Below are 17,017 nucleotides of genomic sequence, written 5' to 3'. Positions count from 1 at the left end.
GACGGTGGAGTAGGGGTAGGGGGTGGAAATTTGAGTAAGTTGACAGCGCGAGTAGGGTACATTAATTAATTTGCAATTTGCACTTAGGTGGTAAACGCTAGTTCCTGGAAATAGGTTTCATCATTGTTTCGGTCAGATTCTGTTTAAAGAATGCTTGTCAAATCTTGTATAGCATCCCACTCCCCCCCCCCCTTTTTGTGTATTGCCTGCCACCAGGAATACTTCCGGCATTTTTAGCTTGCTATGCTGCCATGGCCATTTGCTGTTGATCGAGATTATTTTGACAGGTAGATGGAATTCGTTTCTCTTGCTGAGGCCTGTGTTTTTTATACTGTTTCCGCTAACCAGAGCGCATGCGTATATTACTCATACGGGGGAGAGATAGGGCTACGTTCTGTTGCTCCTTGACGCTGAACGCAGGTCCTCGAAAACGTCAATGCAAAAAAATCAAGAGTGTAACATACGTTGTATACAATTTTACTGTGTAAACGGAAATATTGCGCACTAGACTTGTTACTGTTCCTGTCGAGCGCGTTTACACGTAAGCATAACTTTGGGTGACTCCCCGGTTGTGGAGCAGTTCACTCTATCATCTTTGGTGCCTGAGATCTTGATTCCGAAACGCAACAGATCTCTGTCTGTGATCGATGGTGATTTTGATGCAGAAGAGGATTAAGAACGAATTATTTGGAACTACGCCCCCAAAATAAGTCAGGTAAAATCCCTGTTTTTTGCTATTGTGAGTCACTAGCTAAAGATGAAATAACATCTGTGAGTCAGTGGAGTGAAGGTCTGCTTTTTTTATTATTATTTTTTACTGTTGACTCTGTGACTCTGTTAGTGCTCATATGATGACTGTTTGGCTGTTTTGCCTCCTTTTACTTTTTTTGTGCAAACACCAGATTGCTTTGTTGTTGTTTTTATTTGCAAGTGTCATGTTTTGGGATGTTGTTTTGATATTGGTAAACTCATGCTGAGCAAAGAAAGGATTGGCCTCTAGTTAGAGGAGCCTGGGCCTGGCCTGGCCAGGGTACGTGGGTGTTTAAATTGCGAAGTTTTATAAAGGGTGTGGGGGCTGGGTGGATGAGCCTGCCTGAGCATGAGTATCCAAGATCACAATTACAACGTAGGCTAAAACTTTATTTATCTTACTTGTAATTGAATTGAAGTTGGCTCAGTGAAGCAGTGCTGCATTTTGTGTAGGCCTACCTACCTTTAGAACCCTTTCAATTCATTTATATCTCTATGACATGATTATGATTATGATGACATGGAACTTAGCCTAGATAGGGCCTACTTAAATTTATTAAATTTAAAAACAAGATTTGTGTAGGAGATTGCAGTTAACCATTTAATCTTTTGGGTTGACTGGCATAGCTGTGGTCCGTGGTGTCTAGCAGTTAGGCGCTTTGTTGTTGGATACAGGAGACTCCGGAGTTACAAGCGGATAGCTAGAGAATGACAACTAAACGCCATTGGCAATGTGGCCGATATTTATAATAGGCCACCTTTATTCTCACCCCGGGTGAGAATAACCCATGTCTCGCTATTCTCACCCCCCCTCCCCCCTGGTGAGAATAGCTCCCATCCCGGTGTGGGCATGAGGCGAGGACTCCCCCCTGACCTCTTGCAGGCCAATAAAATCACCTACGCCCTTGGTGGCTTACCGCATGTGGTTGGGAGCGAATAATTATGATAATAATGTAAAAACATATTTCGCCTCTCCAGTAAAAAAAAACAAAAATGGTCACTACCGACACTGAGCGGGATGTGGGACTGGCCGCCGGCCGGACCATTCGTTGTTTACACACTACGATGGCTGGCCCTCTACACAATGCATTATGGTTCAAGGAACTGAGAGCGTACGAACGTAACGAGACACGAGCACGAGACCATGCTCTTGCACGACGGTTGAAGGGTTGTAAATTATTCAGACCAAACGGGCGAGGGCGTTAAATCGTGTTAAAACTAGATCTAGATCTAGTTTAGATAATTTTAAGCAATCCAAGCTGTTTTCTTCACTTTCATTTTAAAAAATTTTTTTTCTTTCTTTTTTTTTTTCTTGCCTCTTCTGTCCCCTTCTTCTTGAACTTTTGGAGTTTGGAGCCAAAAAAGAGCCAGAGAACCAAATGAAATTCCCCGGGCCAGACACGATCCAAAAGAGCCAAATTTCTGGGATTTGACTCCAATTTGACAACCCTGACTGTGACTAGATCTAGATCTATGTCTATTCGGACACCAAACACGATCCTGTGGAGCATCAGCCCGGGTAACCTCAGCCCTGATCCCTCTTGGGTCATTTCCGGTAAAACAAGGGAGGGGGTGAGAATAGCGAGAAAGGTTATTCTCACCAGCTCAGCAGCTCTTTCAGTTGTGATATTTTGTTTTCTCAGCTTTTCCTTGACACCCTCGGTCTACCTTTTGTGTGGCCTTCCTCTTCCTTTATAGCTTGAGTGCTTGGTGTTGTAGGCTCTCGTGGCTGGCTGAAGAATAAGTTGAATAAGAACCCGATACTGTTGAAGATCCACCCCCTGTCGAAGTTGCCCACAGCCCCTGTCACAGGACCTGTCGAAGTTGCCCCATGCGGGGGGTCGAAATTGTACTAACTCCTATCTATCAAAGTTGCCCCAAGTGAGGGTATTTCACAAGATCGTTATTGGTTGAAAATTTGGAATGCAAATCAGAGTAAAGAACATAATAATCGAGAAGTGGAATGGCTGCGTTACACAAGGAGACCAAGACAGTCTGTCTTCTTTCATAAAGGCGGGAGCAGTAACCGCGGTTACTTTTGCGGCACTACAAAAACTACAAACATGTCGAAGTTGCCCCAACTTACCCTATTTCTGCTGCTATGTTGCATCTCTCCCTCAACCTGGGTTTGCCCTGATAGGCAAGATTGAGAGCCAGCCTGCTAAAGTTTGCCCTAAATGATCTGAATTGTTTTGATGAGGGTATAAAAACATCTCTAAGAAAGGAAAAAGAAAGATTTCTGTGGGGGTTGTTGTTTTCCCATTTCCCTCAATCCCGGGTATTCAAAACTGGTCACTCAGCTCACCCTTCAATTGGTCGCTTTTAAGCACAAGAGGGCTATCCTGATGAAATGCTGTTTGAGAAAGTTGAAAGTAAAGTTTTTGGATCCTTTTTCACACACCAATGAAACCAAACTTCTCCTAAAGGTAGGGCAACACCCACTTTTGGTGGAGGTCAAGAATTCTGGGAAACCCCGAAATCTGGGTTAGCCTGCTGGTTCTTAAAAGCGACAATTCTTGTTTCTACATGTCCATTATTATTTTTGGTCATCTTTTTTTACATTCAGTCAGATGTAATACGTTTACTTTTTCATTGGTCACTGTGTGACTGTTCTTTGACAGATTTTATTTGACTTCTCTAGTCCTCTTGGTGTTGTGGTAAGCAGTGCCGTGTCATCATCACCCCATTATCTTTGAATTTAATCTCCCTGTGTTGTACACAGCATTTTTGGGACACCTGAATAGACATATATTTTAAAGGGTCTTGAAGATTGTGTGTTTTACTCAGTTGTCTCACCTCTTTAAGCAATTGACTTCTAATTATTCTAATATAATCAGACTTTATAGTGATTTTGGCTTATCAGGGTGTCGCTAGCCTAGTGGTTAGGCTGTCAGACTTGTCATTGTGAGATTGAGGGTTCAGGGTCCGAGCCTCAGCTCGGTCTGAAGTTGAGTTGTGTCCTTGGGAAAGGCAGTTTACACGAATTTCCCACTTTGCTAGGTCCTTTCAGAGATGGGAGTTGAACTCTGAGGTCCCGCCTCTCAAATAACCTAACAGTGTTGCTAGGGGCGTGCGTTAAACATCTACACTGTGGGTGGTTGATGTGTGCTCTGGTGTGGTGTGGTTTGCTCCTTCTGTCCTATCAAACATCTATTGTCCTATAATAAATCTCCCGTTCTTCTTTTTTTAATGTTTGTTACTCTCTTGTAACACCTCTAATCTTCTGGCGCTCATATATGAACCTTATGCAGCTGCGAGCGCCGTAAAACCTCTACTAAAACAAACAAACCTCTCCATATACTATTTTTTTGGTCTCGACAGATGTAAGGCATCCATGTTGTGAACAGCCCGGACACAAGAGTTTACAGCAGAAGAACATGAGTCTTCCACGACCCACTGGGCTCAAGCAGCCCTCTCGTATCGGCAGGCCGACCGGTCTGCCCACCCCTCGTTCTCAAGGAAGCGACCCTAAAACGACCCCGGGGCCGCCAAAAGCTCAGAGTAAGTCGTCCTCACAGCTCTTTTTGTTATAATCAACCTTGGCATGTTTGGATTTTGTTTGTTGTTGCACAGCGGAATTTTAAAAGCTGGAATTAACAAATTTCTTTTTCTTATTAAAAAAAAATTAATGAAAATGCTGCTACTTTTTTTTTCTTTTTACATTTTCTTTCTTTTTTTACTCATAAAACATGTTTTGCATGCCGCAGGAGGTTATTAATTAGTGAGAGACTAATTTGTTTAAGAGATCATACCAAATTTCTAAAAATTTCATTGAAGGAATGCATAAATTGTGGAATAAATTTACTCCAACATTATTATATATATATATATAGTGTTTGTTTGGTTTTGAAGGGTCAAGTCTACCAGGTTCATTTTCTTTGGACAGAACTCATTTTTGTCCAGCTTGGAATAAAATTTTGCTATCAAAGGAAAAGCCAGGTCTACTGACTTTGGTGTAAAAGCAGTTGTAAGCGCTTTACACATTTTAGGCTCTGCTGTATATTATAATAGCTGAACTTTCCATTTTTTTAAAATTTCGTGGCCCCTCAAAAACTAAAGCTTCTGTTCTTCTTGGTATGGATTTTTCTGTAATTTTGAACATTCTATTGAATTAGTTAGTGGATTGATAAAAAGCGTGAAAGTAATTGAAAGTTTGGGTCATTCATAGCTAATTTTGTCATGCCTCTTACTCTGCTGAAAAATTGGACAATCTTTTATACATCTGTCATGACATGGAAGATCTGTTACAGACAAGATAATAGATAACATTATATTTAGTGATGGTGTTTGTCTTAATAAATTTTTTTCATTTTTTTTTCACATTAACATTGAATGATGATGTGCTCCTGCAACTTTTAAATGCATCAGAAACATAATTTTGGTGTTTTACAGTTTTTGAACAGACAAGTCCTATCAAGTGCATGTTTCTTGCAGCCTCCCAGCCCATCTCTCAAACTATGAATGTCATTAGTCTTCATAGATATTTCATGTTGTATTGTTGCAGTTTATGTAAACCCCGTTCCTATTGTGAAATCAAAGGACGCAAAGTGTCACAATGAGATCTATGTGTCTACATAGCTAGTTGCCCCAAAATGTTTTCTTTTCCAAGCATTCGTCTCGCTGTATGTCTGCTGTGATAGATGGTGATGTTTTGCTTTTTTGCTTTCTTTCTCCTGATGCCCACACATTGCGATGTTAGAGCTCTAGAAATCCAGGATGTGTCTGTTAGTTATTTGCTGGCCAACGGCACTTTAACTGATTCAGCCCGCAAATAATTTGTGACCGCTTCATGACCTCACAGGTGGTCTCACAAAAAGCTAATAAAGAAATACAATCTAAATTTGCTCACTGTGGGGCATACAGAAATGTTCAGAATACAAAATGCTTTTCAATGAAACCAGAAAAAAAGGTTGAAATGTAAGCAGTCTGGAAAAAATATGAGAGGAAAGTGATGCGAAGAAAAGGGAGCAATAGATGAGAGCTGCTCCAGAAGCGGCTCTGCGTCAAAACCCAGGAGACAGTCGGCCCCTGTGAAGGGCACTGCGGGCTGAATCAGTTAATGGTTTCCTATTGTTGGCTGATGTTCTTGGCTAACTTGCGAAAAGTTAAGGATTTGAATCTTCATGGGGTCCAAATTTTCTTGATCTTTGGATATTTTTCCTCTCAACTTGATGTCCTTTTGGGTATCAAGGCTCCATCTCTCACAAAGTGTTGAATTCAGGGTACTTGGCTAAAACTTGTCATTTGAAACAATCTCTAGGTCTGGATGCCGAGTTACGGCCCCATTGAAATAAATGACCCCACAATGAACAAAGAATCTCTATAAAATTGCAGATTTTATTGTTGGCAACTTTTTCATTTAGCATCTTGGTTTCTCCTCTAGAATGGTGACTTTTTGGTCCTGCTGCATTGTGAAACTGGATTTTGTAAGCTAATTCTGTGTGCTGAATGTTCTGCCCTTGTTATCAAATTTTTTTTGTTATCTGCAGCATTAGTGTCTCTCTGTTTTGCTTAGCTGTCTGTATGTTATCCCGTGCTATATTTCTGAACAATCCAGAGGGCTAGTTTGTCCTGAGATGCCTTGCATACCTATCCTGTCCTTATACCTGACTCCTTTTCCATCTGATGCTGGGGATGGAATGTGATGATGATTCTCAGATTTTTTTCGGACCCACCCCACCCCCAAACTTTTCCCCCGAAGACACCTTGTTATGTTTAGCAAACCTTAGAACAAACACTGAGCGAATATCTTCACCTGTCAAATCGAATGGATGATTTCCACTATGAAGAGAACACTGTTGTTTTACTTTGTATGGGAGAAGAAGATGTTTGGGTAGTTCTCAGACATACTTGCTTCTAGAGGAGACGTGTGAAAGTGTCTCCGTACGTAATGGATTTTGTCCCCATTCAGGGAGAGGGGGGGGGGATGTTTGCACACTCAAAACATAATAAATAATAATAATAAATAATAAATAGCATTTGTATAGTGCATATCCCCGCTCAACAGCAGGCTCTATGCGCTTTACACTATATTAACATGAAGAAAATAGGGTCTGTGGCTCTGAATTTCTGGCTTTTATGGCTAGCCTTTGCTGTGAATTGCTGAAGTAGAGCCTGACCTGAATATATTTTCTCTCTTTGTACCTCTGCTGCTGGTGGATCTTGTAGAATGAGAAGCTTTCGGAATTCGTTTCTTAGAAGTGAGCATACCACCTTCCTTCAGGCAAATTATATGCAGGAAAAAACAGGCAATGTGACAAGATGGCCTCACTAAAAAACAGGGATTGAGATGACTGTCTTAAAAAAATTGCTTGCTTTGATTTCATTTCTGTTTTTGCTTTTTGTTGGTTCACACACTAACATTTTTTATATTTTGAATAATTTTTAAAAACATTTTTTGCCCATGCATGGCCTTTCTCCTGTGGTCTGGTACGCTTGTTGTTTGTTGTCTACAAAGGTGCAATCGCCAAGTCAGCTCGAGGTGTAGGATTCGCCCCCAGCCACGCCGACAGATACGCCCATGACGCGAACTGTGCATTGAAGAAAGGTAGATGCGAAGAACGTGCTATTGTAAGACGGGTGTTGGTCAGCTGTGACGAAGTGGTGGTCATTGTCATCGGGCTTGTTGACTTAATTTAAACTACCGCTCTCCCCGAGAAACCAAATTTGTGGGTGGTTGGCGGGTGCTCTAATGTGGTTTGCTTCTTCTTTCCTATCAAACATCTATCGTTTTTATCTCCCCTCCTTTTTTGTGTTGGTTACTCTCTTGTAACACTTCTAATCCTCGGCACTTGTATGGCCTTATTGTGTTGCAAGTGCCATAAAACTCTTACTAAAACTGAACTAAATGTAATTTGGTTCAGGCTACAAAGAGATTTGAACTGTAATATAAATTATTTACTTATGATAAATTTCCCCACTTTTTTTGCCGTTGAATATGTATTGTTTCTGCGCTAGCAAAATGGCATAACTGCCGATTTTTTGGTTTTGGGACATCTATCTTGTGGTAATATCCAAACAAAAATGCGCTGGCAGTCACAAAAGAAACATGCATGGAAATTTCCACTGTTATAAATTAGATGATAAATAGTCAAGTTAAATAGTTGGGGGGGTTTTCTCCCCTTCATCACCGCAAAAGTAGCAAAAATGAGGTGTGCCATTTTGCTAGCACAGTGATGACATCATGTTGGCTACATGCATGTAATCATATAGATGGATGACAGGGGAAAAACAATGGTAGTCACAAACTGAAAATCGTGAGGGTGCCAATTTTGAACGCTTGTTGACTCATAACTGTTTTTCTGTTCAACTGTTGGTTGATTATTGTTGGTAGATTTCCCATTCAACAACACTTAACAATAAACCACCTGTCAAACAAATATGAAATTTGCGAGTCCACAAGCTTTTAAAATTGGCACCCTCACAATTTCCAGTTTGTGACTATGGTCGTTTTTCCTCTGTGCTCTTCATAGTGATGGATGACAATCACCACCACCTCTTGTCACGTCCACGTAGCGATTAGGCACAGCTGACGTGACCCCTCTTAGAACGTACGGTCTTTGGATTGAGTAACATCCCTGTTGGTGGTTGGCGGGTGCTCTGGTGTGGCTTGCTCCTTCTTTCCTATCAAACATCTGTCGTCCTTATCTCCTCCCCTTTATTTGTGTATGTTACTCTCTTGTAACACGTAATCTATTCTTCGGCACATATATATGACCTTGTTGTGTTGCAAGTGCCGTAAAACTCTTACTGAAACTGAAAAAGAGTAACGTCCTCTGACGTAAAGTAGAGGACATCGTGTCTGTGGTTGGAAGGGTGCTGGTCTGAAGCAAGGTCTATTATGGTACCCTCTCTCTTTCTCACATTTTGTCTCTAGATATAACAAAATTAACCAAACAGTGTTGATAAGACTTGCTGGGGGTGGGGGATGGGTGGGGAGGGGGGGGGTCTGGTCTGACAGTAGTCATGATGAATATGATAATTAGTGTAACTCTTTCTGTCAGCATTTTTTGTTCTGCAATTTGCCTTTTTCTAAAATCTGCATGTTTGTTGTTCTTGTTTTTTTCCCCCAATGTCAGTGCATGATTTGAATTTGAAACATTTGCAAGATTTTTCAATCTCAATTTTGAATTTGGTTTCTTACACCATGGCATGCAATTGCTGAAACTTTTCCCGATAGTTTTACTAACATTTGGTTCGAGGAATCACTTGTAGAGATTTGGTTGTCTTACCATAGTGAGGCGGGCTGGGTTTATACTGCCTCACTCCTCTCATCAATTTACCTCAAAATGTTTTAGCAAAGAAAGGTACTTGTTCATATTTGCAGACGGGTCTCTATTCTTCCTTCTCTTCCAATTAATAATATGTTCCTGTCTGTTCTGGTGCTTTTTAGTCTCCCATTACAACCGCTGGTGTTGTTTGTGCGTCAAGCGTAGTGTAGTGTAGCAGGTCCACAGGTAGTTGTGGTAGAGTGTGGTAGAGTGAGCCAGTTTTTCCTGCGTGTATGCTCAAAGCTTGGGCTATACTGAGGGGATTCTGCCTGCTCTGTGTGGGGAACGTGTCTGCTGTTAGTTGTGTTTGTGCTTGCTTCACTACAGGCTCATGTGTTGTTTCAACTAGAGGATCCTAAGATAATATGGTCGAGCACCACCTTAAAAATTTTTTATAAAAAAAAAAAAAAAAAAATATATATATATATATTAGAACTGAAGAAAAGATGAGTTAAGAGTGTGTGGTTTCTCCATCTTTATGACCAATATGATACCTAAGGAACACATTATTTTGTTAGTTGAAGGTAAATGGCTGCATTCCAGGATTTGAGATTTTAATTGCTTTTTGTGAAATGTCGCTACAAAAATTCCCTCAACATATCTATTGTTAATTGATATGACAAGTAAAAAGAAACAGATTAAAAAAAAAAAGTGAATTGGTTGGACTCTTCAGCTTAATTTTCATTTCATTTAAAAATTATTACGTTTCGATGAGATGATTGTATTTTACTAATATGCGTCATGAGCATTCATAAATATGTTTTTCCTGAAAAATTTAGAAGAGATTAGGCTGTGTGCTGTTAGTAGGCTTTCTTCTCTGTCTGTCATCATTGTGTGTAATGTTTATTATTTCTGCTTGCGCCGTCCAGTGTTTTGTTGCTACCATCATCTTTCCGTCCCTGTGCTTTCTGTTGTCCTTTATTTCACACACGTTGCTTTTGTGTAAGTGCTGTTATGTTATAGTCTTGTCGCTTATGTGATGTGAGTGTTGGTATAGTCTATCGACAAACTTAGAACTTGGTGGGTGGTTGACGGGTGCTCTGGTGTGGTTTGCTTCTTCTTTCCTATGAAAAACCATGGTCTTTCTTTCTCCTTCTCCTTCTTTTGTGTTTGTTACTCTCTTGTAACGCCTCTAATCTTCAGCACTTATATGACCTTATTGTGTTCAAGTGCCGTAAAACACTTACTGATGGTAGAAAAAACTATTAAAAAAATAAATCTTGTACGATGATTATGTAGTAGTTTGAAGCCCGAACCATCAATTCCGGGACCTGAAGAAATTCCGGGTGTTTGTTCGCAGGCCCCCAGCCCCCCTCGGAAGACGGCTCCGTCAACACAGACGACTTCAAGATCGGCGACAGAATCTGGGTGAGCGGCACAAAGCCAGGCGTGATCGCTTTCATCGGGGAGGCGAGCTTCGCCCCAGGGGAGTGGGCGGGCATCGTGCTGGATGAGCCCGTGGGGAAAAATGACGGCAGTGTCATGGGAGTGCGCTACTTTCAGGTGAGTCGGTCGGAAAGTTATGAGATTTTTATGTCTGGTATCTTTGTTCTGTACTACTGAGGTGTGGTGTATTCTTATTTTTGTGATGTGGAAGAGATAGGGTGACAGTAGAAAAAACTTGTTCTTCTTAAGCCTGTAGTATATCTGTGTACTACTGAGGTTTGTTGTATTCTTATTTTTTGTGATGTGGAAGACGTGGGGGTGACAGTTGAAAACTTTTGTTCTTTTTAAGCCTGTAGTATATCTGTGTACTACTGAGGTTTGTTGTATTCTTGTTTTTGTGATGTGGAAGTAGGGGTGGGTGGGGGGGTGACAGTGACAGTCCTAAATCTTTGGTATATCTGTGTACTACAAAGGTGTGGGTTATGCTTTTTTTTTTGTGATGTGGAAGGAGTGAGGGTGACAGTAGAAAACTTTTGTTCTTCTGTAGCCTGTAGTATCTTTGTACTACAGAGTTGTGATGTATCCATTTTTTAAAGTGGAAGCGATTGGGTGTGATTATCTTGTGGTTTGGTTAAAGACGTTTGACGTTCAAGGTTAGTACCAGGGATGCTATTTCTGGATTTGCTCGGTAGGAGGATTCGTCTCCAGGAAAAATGCTTTTCCCATTTTCCTCACCTCAATGATTTCAGCTCACTCAATTGAATTGAATTTGAAAGCTTATAAGATTTATTCATGTTGGATTAAATTTTTCTCTTGAGTTCTTATTTATGTTTATTGTTTAGCTGTATTGTGTGTCTACTAGTGTTATCACTCTCCTCTGATGGGTGGTTGGCGGGTGCTCTGGTGTGATTTGCTCCTTCTTTCCTTTCAAACATCTATCGTCCTTATCTCTCCTCCTTTTTTGTGTTTGTTACTGTCTTGCAACACCTCTAATCTCCGGCATTAATATGACCGTATTGTGTTGCAAGTGCCATAAAACTCTAACTAAAAACTAAAAAAAGCTCTCTCCTCCTTCCTCAGTGTGAGCCCAAAAGGGGCGTGTTCTCGCGTCTGACAAAGCTGTTCCACGGACCACAGTCTCCGTCGCGGCCACCCTCTCAAGGTTACGACAGTTCTTCCAGCGAGCCCAGGAGCTCGGTCCCGGCAAGTGGCGGCGACAGTCGCCTCCAGACGCCCACCACCAGCAACGGCACCCCGGCTTCCTCCAGCATTCCTCCGCGACCTTCGGTGAGGGCTCTACCTCTCAAATGTCTATCAGCTTATTACGTATTAGAAGACTGCGGGGAGGGAGGGGGATGTTGGAGTTTCACTGTGGTGGTGATTTTGATAAATTTAGGGGGGGGGAGATTATATCGAAGTTACACTGTGGTGGTGGTTTTGAGAAATTTAGGGGGGGGGGGGGATTATATCAGAGTTATTACACTGGGGGGGGGGATGTTGGAGTTTCACTGTGGTGGTGGTTTTGAGAAATTTTAGGACTTTATTCTCAAACGAACTCTACGCTATCGTAGAATTACAAAGTTTTGTCCTGACATTATTTGACTATTTTCAATTACTAAGACCCAGAGACGAGAAACCAAATATTCTAGTAAGATTGCGGGTTCGGAGGTTCGAGCCTCAGCTCGGTCCGATGTTGTGTCCTTGGGAAAGGCACTTTACACAAATTTCCAACTTGGCTCGGTCCTATCGGAGATGGACGTTAAACTAGGAGGTCCCGCCCCTTAAATAACCTAATAGTGTTGATAGGGGCGTTAAACTCATACCATTTCACCATTTTCACCGAATATTCTATGCTGCTGTGTCAAAATCATGAGGTTATTCGGAGTGTGGGCAGGGGGGGGGGGATGTCAGAGTTACACTGTGGTGGTTTTTGAGAGATTTTAGTGTTAAAGTTTCGAGCTTCATATCTTTTTGATTAAAGACTTACAACTTTTCCCCCTTCATTTTTACTTTTTAAACTGTAGTGTCGCGAAGTCGCCCCGGGGTATAACTCAAAACGATACAGATAGGATTGGGGTTAAGTTTATCTGTCGTTTTTTTTTTCCTTCCAGTCGCGTCTGGGCATGAGTGCCAGCAAAAACCTGTCTACGTCGTCGACTAGCCTGAACAAAGGCTCGACGGGCGTGGCGCCATCTACCACGGCCATGCGCCTCCCCGGGACCATGCCGGGCGGCGCCAAGATGGGAGACAGGGTGAGTCTTTGGACGCCTTTTCTTTTTTCTTCCTTTTTTTGTTTTTTTGATATTGGTCGAAGACTGTACATGATCGCCATATGATCGCGACCTCAGTGCTTTCTTGTCATATTTCTATATTTTTTTTGTAAAACAATGAAAATGTGACGTTTTCTTAAGCTCACTCTTTGGTATGAGTCCTCCTCAGGTTCGACCCAGCGCTAACTTGTTCTTGTTTTTAAGGATTATCTATAGACAGTGAAAGATCTTGTCAGTTTGTTAGTGTTTGAGCGCTTATCCAGCTGCTTGCAATGTATGCTTCCGGGGATGCTGAGAATGTTTCGGAGTGTTCTATGGTCTGCTGTGGTAATAATATAGTGTAAAGCGCATAGAGCCTGCTGTTGAGCGGGGATATGCGCTATACAAATGCTATCTATTATTATTATTATTATTATTATTATTATGGTCTGCTGGGGTAATAATATAGTGTAAAGCGCATAGAGCTTGCTTTCGAGTGGGGACATGCGCTATACAAATGCTATCTATTATTAGTATTATTATTATCTTTCCTCATAAGGTCTAGTGGGCCACTCCAAGAGTGGTGTTCTCTGCTACATTGTTGTTATGATTGTCTCTCTCCTCAGGTTCTAGTCAGTGATGTGGAATTGAATAAATAGAACGGTGTCCTCCTCAAGGCACTGAAAGAGTTTGAGTTTAAGTTCACATTGTTTCTACCATTGTCTCCCCCCCTCAGGTTTTTCTCAGCAGCTCCTCCAAGCCTGTTGTTCTGCGCTAAATTTTTCTTGTTTTTACGATTATCTCTCCCCTGTAGGTGGTTGGCGGTTGCTCTGGTGTGGTTTGCTCCTTCTTTCCTATCTAGCATCTATCATCCTTATCTCCCCTCTTTCTTTTTTGTGTGTGTTACTCTCCTGTAACACCTCTAATCTTCAGCACTTGTATGAACTTATTGTGGTGCAAGTGTCGTAAAGCTCTTAAGAAAAAAGAATATCTCTCCTCATAAGTTGTAGCCAGCCACTCCACGAGTGGCGTTCTCTACTACATTGTGTTTATTATTGTCTCTCTCCCTGCAGGTTCTAGTCAGCGGCTCTAAGCCCGGCGTTCTGCGCTACATCGGAGAGACAGACTTTGCCAAGGGGGTGTGGGCCGGCGTGGAGCTGGATGAGCCGCTGGGGAAGAACGACGGAGCGGTCGCAGGGAAAAGGTAATCCCTTCGGTTCTCACGCTCGGCTTTTTACCACTTTGCCGTCACTTGGGGCAGTAATGCGACGGTGAAAATTATCCGTTCTGGTCACGAACTGCATCAGGACTGAGATGTCCGTTGCAGTCGCTCTCCTGGCTGGGTGACCAGATGGAGTATTTTGTACTGCTGGCTGGGTGACCAGATGGGGTATTTTGTACTCCTGGCTGTGTGACTGCAAAGTAGTAAAAATGATGAGAATAGTATTTATATGGCACACATCAGCACCTGACAGCATGCTCTGTGCACTTTTCAACTCAGAGATCTTTACAAATTTAAGATTCTCGTTTAAGTAAGAAGTGTTTGTGAAGTTGTGTGAACCTTCTGTCAGAGAGGTTCTGCACCTTTGTAAGTAACGGCTTTAAAATTGACAGAGTGGGTGGTTGGCAGGTGCTCTGGTGTGGTTTGCTTCTTTCCTATAAAAAATCTATCGTCTCTTATCTCCCCTCCTTCTTTTTTGTGTTTGTTACTCTTTTGTAACGCCTCTAATCTTTGGCACTTATATGACCTTATTGTGTTGCAAGTGCCGTAAAAGTCGTTCTAAAACTAAAACTAAAATTGACAGACCTATGCTTATTTAGTTCTTGGTTTTTGATTGGAAAGATTTTACTGAGGGATACTGATAACAGGTATGTTTGACGCATATTTGTGTCATTTCTGTGTGGTCAGGATTGTCCCGTTCTTCCTTATCTACTTCTGAATATGGAGGTTTATGGGTTGTTGTTTTGTTTTTTAAAATATAGTTTTATATCTTGGGGAGGGTGTAGTACTTGATGTATTTGTTAAAATTAAATTATTAATATAACTGAATGTCTGGTAAAAGTGAACACTTTTTTCTGCAGGCCTGAGTTGTCTTTGTCACGTGTTGTTGCGATCTTGCTCCTGTCCGTTCTTTGTGAAATAACCACACCTGTCTGTATGTATGTCTCTGCAGAACCACTCGTTACCTTCAAAACCAAAAGTCACTTTAAAGATTGAGAACACCTGTGCATGTTTATTAGGTCACTTTTAAGGACAAGCGGGCTTACCCAGATTTCGGGGATTTCCAGAAATCTTGACTTACACGAAAAGTGGGCAGTGCCCTACCTATAGGAGAAGTTTGGTTTCATTGGTGGGTATGTTTGTTTGGTTATAGAGAAAACTCTCCTTTTCTTTTAAAGAAACTGAACAAGGGGCAAAAACTTTACCTTCGATTTTCTCAAAACAGTATTTTACGGGACAGCCCCCTTGTGCTTCAAAGCGACTATTTGACCATGTACCTTTGCATGTTGAAATATGTGTCACGATGCTGTGGAATCAGGTGCTCCTCAATGTTTGGGCTTATGGGGATATTGGTATCACCGTAAAGCTTGTTTCTCTGTCTGGCTTTTGATGAAAAAAGTACCCATCCATCGTAGATAGAAGTTGAGATACCTGCCATTGAAGGAGATGGGGGTCGCCTGGTTTGCCAAGTAAAATTAGTGAGAAAATGGCTGCCAAAATTTGGTAACTTGCACAGCTTGAGAGTCTGTGGAAAATGAAAATGTACATTTTTTATTCCTTTAGTTTTAGTCAAAATTTTCCAGTAAAATCCACAGAGAAATGTGTTTTTAAACAGACGTAAAAGATGTTGAGCCAAAAAACAAAAGTTCAATAAAAATTGCCAAACCAGCGGGGGGGGAAATGTCGTTTTCTTTGATGTCCTTATTTCGACAAGCGCCTGATTTCACCACGATGCCTGCTGACATATAAGTATTTCTATATATATATTCTTCTGGCCATGCAGGGGAAAAATCTGAAGTTGTATGCAGTTGCGAGCACCGTAACAACACTTCCAAAAACAAAACAAAAAAACTGAAGTTTCCTCCTTTTTGCTGTCCTCCCCTCCCTCCCTCCCTCCCCCCTGCAGATACTTTGACTGCAAGCCGATGCATGGCCTGTTTGCCCCCGTGCACAAAATCGCCCGCGCCGGCGGTTCGGCCACCTCCACCCCCTCCCCCCACTCCCGGCCGCTCATGACCACGAGTCTGCGTAGCTCACGGGAGCGCAGCGGCAGCCAGGAGAGCGTCTCCTCCATCTCCTCCACGGCCTCCAGCGTGTCGCGATCGCGGGTAAGGTTGGGAGTCACCTCACTGGCCAACCAGGTACATGCAGCATTTTTGATGACCTTCCTCCCTCCCCCCCTCACCCTTTCTTCCTTCCTTCCTTCCTTCCTTCCTTCCTTCCTCGTTTGTGACCCTGAATGTTGTGCTTACTGTCATTTTTGCCTCACTCATTGTTGTCAGTGGGTTGGGTTTCTTTTTTTGTTTTTTGTTTTTTTCTATTTCGTCTCATCCAACGCGATTCCTTTCACAGCCCTCACTCGTTGTTTTGTTGTTTTGTTTTCTCATTTTAATTTACTTTTTTTGAGGAAAATGTTTGGTGTGTAAAAATCATTGCATAATGCTCAGGATACCGAGATCTCATTTAGTGTCACAAAAATGTAAATAATGTTTTCAGTCTGGTGTAGGACGTGGTTTTTGAAGTTAGTCGTAGAATTCAGTCATGGTTTTTTGTGGGTTTTTTGTGGGTTTTTTGTTGCTTTTACGTATACTGCAATCAGAGGGTATTTTTGTCTATAAGAAGAAAATCAACAATAACGATAATTAGGCGTAACATATTATGTTCTGAAGTCTGTGTAGGAAGATAGAAACATTCTGGCCTTCTGCTGCTAGTTACGGACGTGCAACTATGGTCGCTCTTGTTTTGACAAGTAGATAATTATATATACATCTGGCAGTTTGTCTACCATAACGATGAATGTCGATTTATCAGCCGTTTCTCTTTGTATTTCATTTTTGGCTTTACCCTTGTAGATGTGAGTGTATCATCGTGTAGATGTAACTTTCTGTGAGCCAACTGCTCCAAATTCTGTTTCTTTTTTTTTTTTTTAACAAAAGGGGGGGGGGGGCAGAAGAAGGAATGATAAGGAGTTAGTTTTCGGACAGATCTTTTCTTTCTGTATAGGTAACATTAAGTTGAGAGTTAGTTTACAAACAGATCTTTTCTTTCTGTATAGGTAACATTTTAAGTTGAGAGTTAGTTTACGAACAGATCTTTTCTCTCTGTATAGGTAACATTAAGTTGTGGGGCGTAATAATGTT

At 41.6% G+C, this 17,017-nt stretch overlaps 1 protein-coding gene across 1 annotated transcript in view; it reads left to right on the top strand.

Annotated features, from left to right (window-relative positions):
• Positions 1–442: 442 nt before the first annotated feature.
• The window catches only part of LOC101851586 (CAP-Gly domain-containing linker protein 1), a gene marked incomplete in the record, with an annotated part of 91,891 nt that continues 75,316 nt past the window's right edge, over positions 443–17,017 (top strand). Inside the window, 8 exon segments of the mRNA XM_035970823.1 lie at positions 443–715; positions 4,072–4,251; positions 7,208–7,297; positions 10,321–10,523; positions 11,487–11,693; positions 12,518–12,658; positions 13,729–13,859; positions 15,784–16,018. Coding sequence (XP_035826716.1) covers positions 4,128–4,251; positions 7,208–7,297; positions 10,321–10,523; positions 11,487–11,693; positions 12,518–12,658; positions 13,729–13,859; positions 15,784–16,018 — 1,131 coding nt within the window.

This window comes from Aplysia californica, unplaced genomic scaffold, assembly GCF_000002075.1.
Source record: "Aplysia californica isolate F4 #8 unplaced genomic scaffold, AplCal3.0 scaffold00324, whole genome shotgun sequence".
Lineage (NCBI taxonomy): Eukaryota > Metazoa > Mollusca > Gastropoda > Aplysiida > Aplysiidae > Aplysia > Aplysia californica.
Note: the sequence above shows the minus strand (reverse complement) of the source record. Positions and strands in the feature narration are given on the sequence as shown.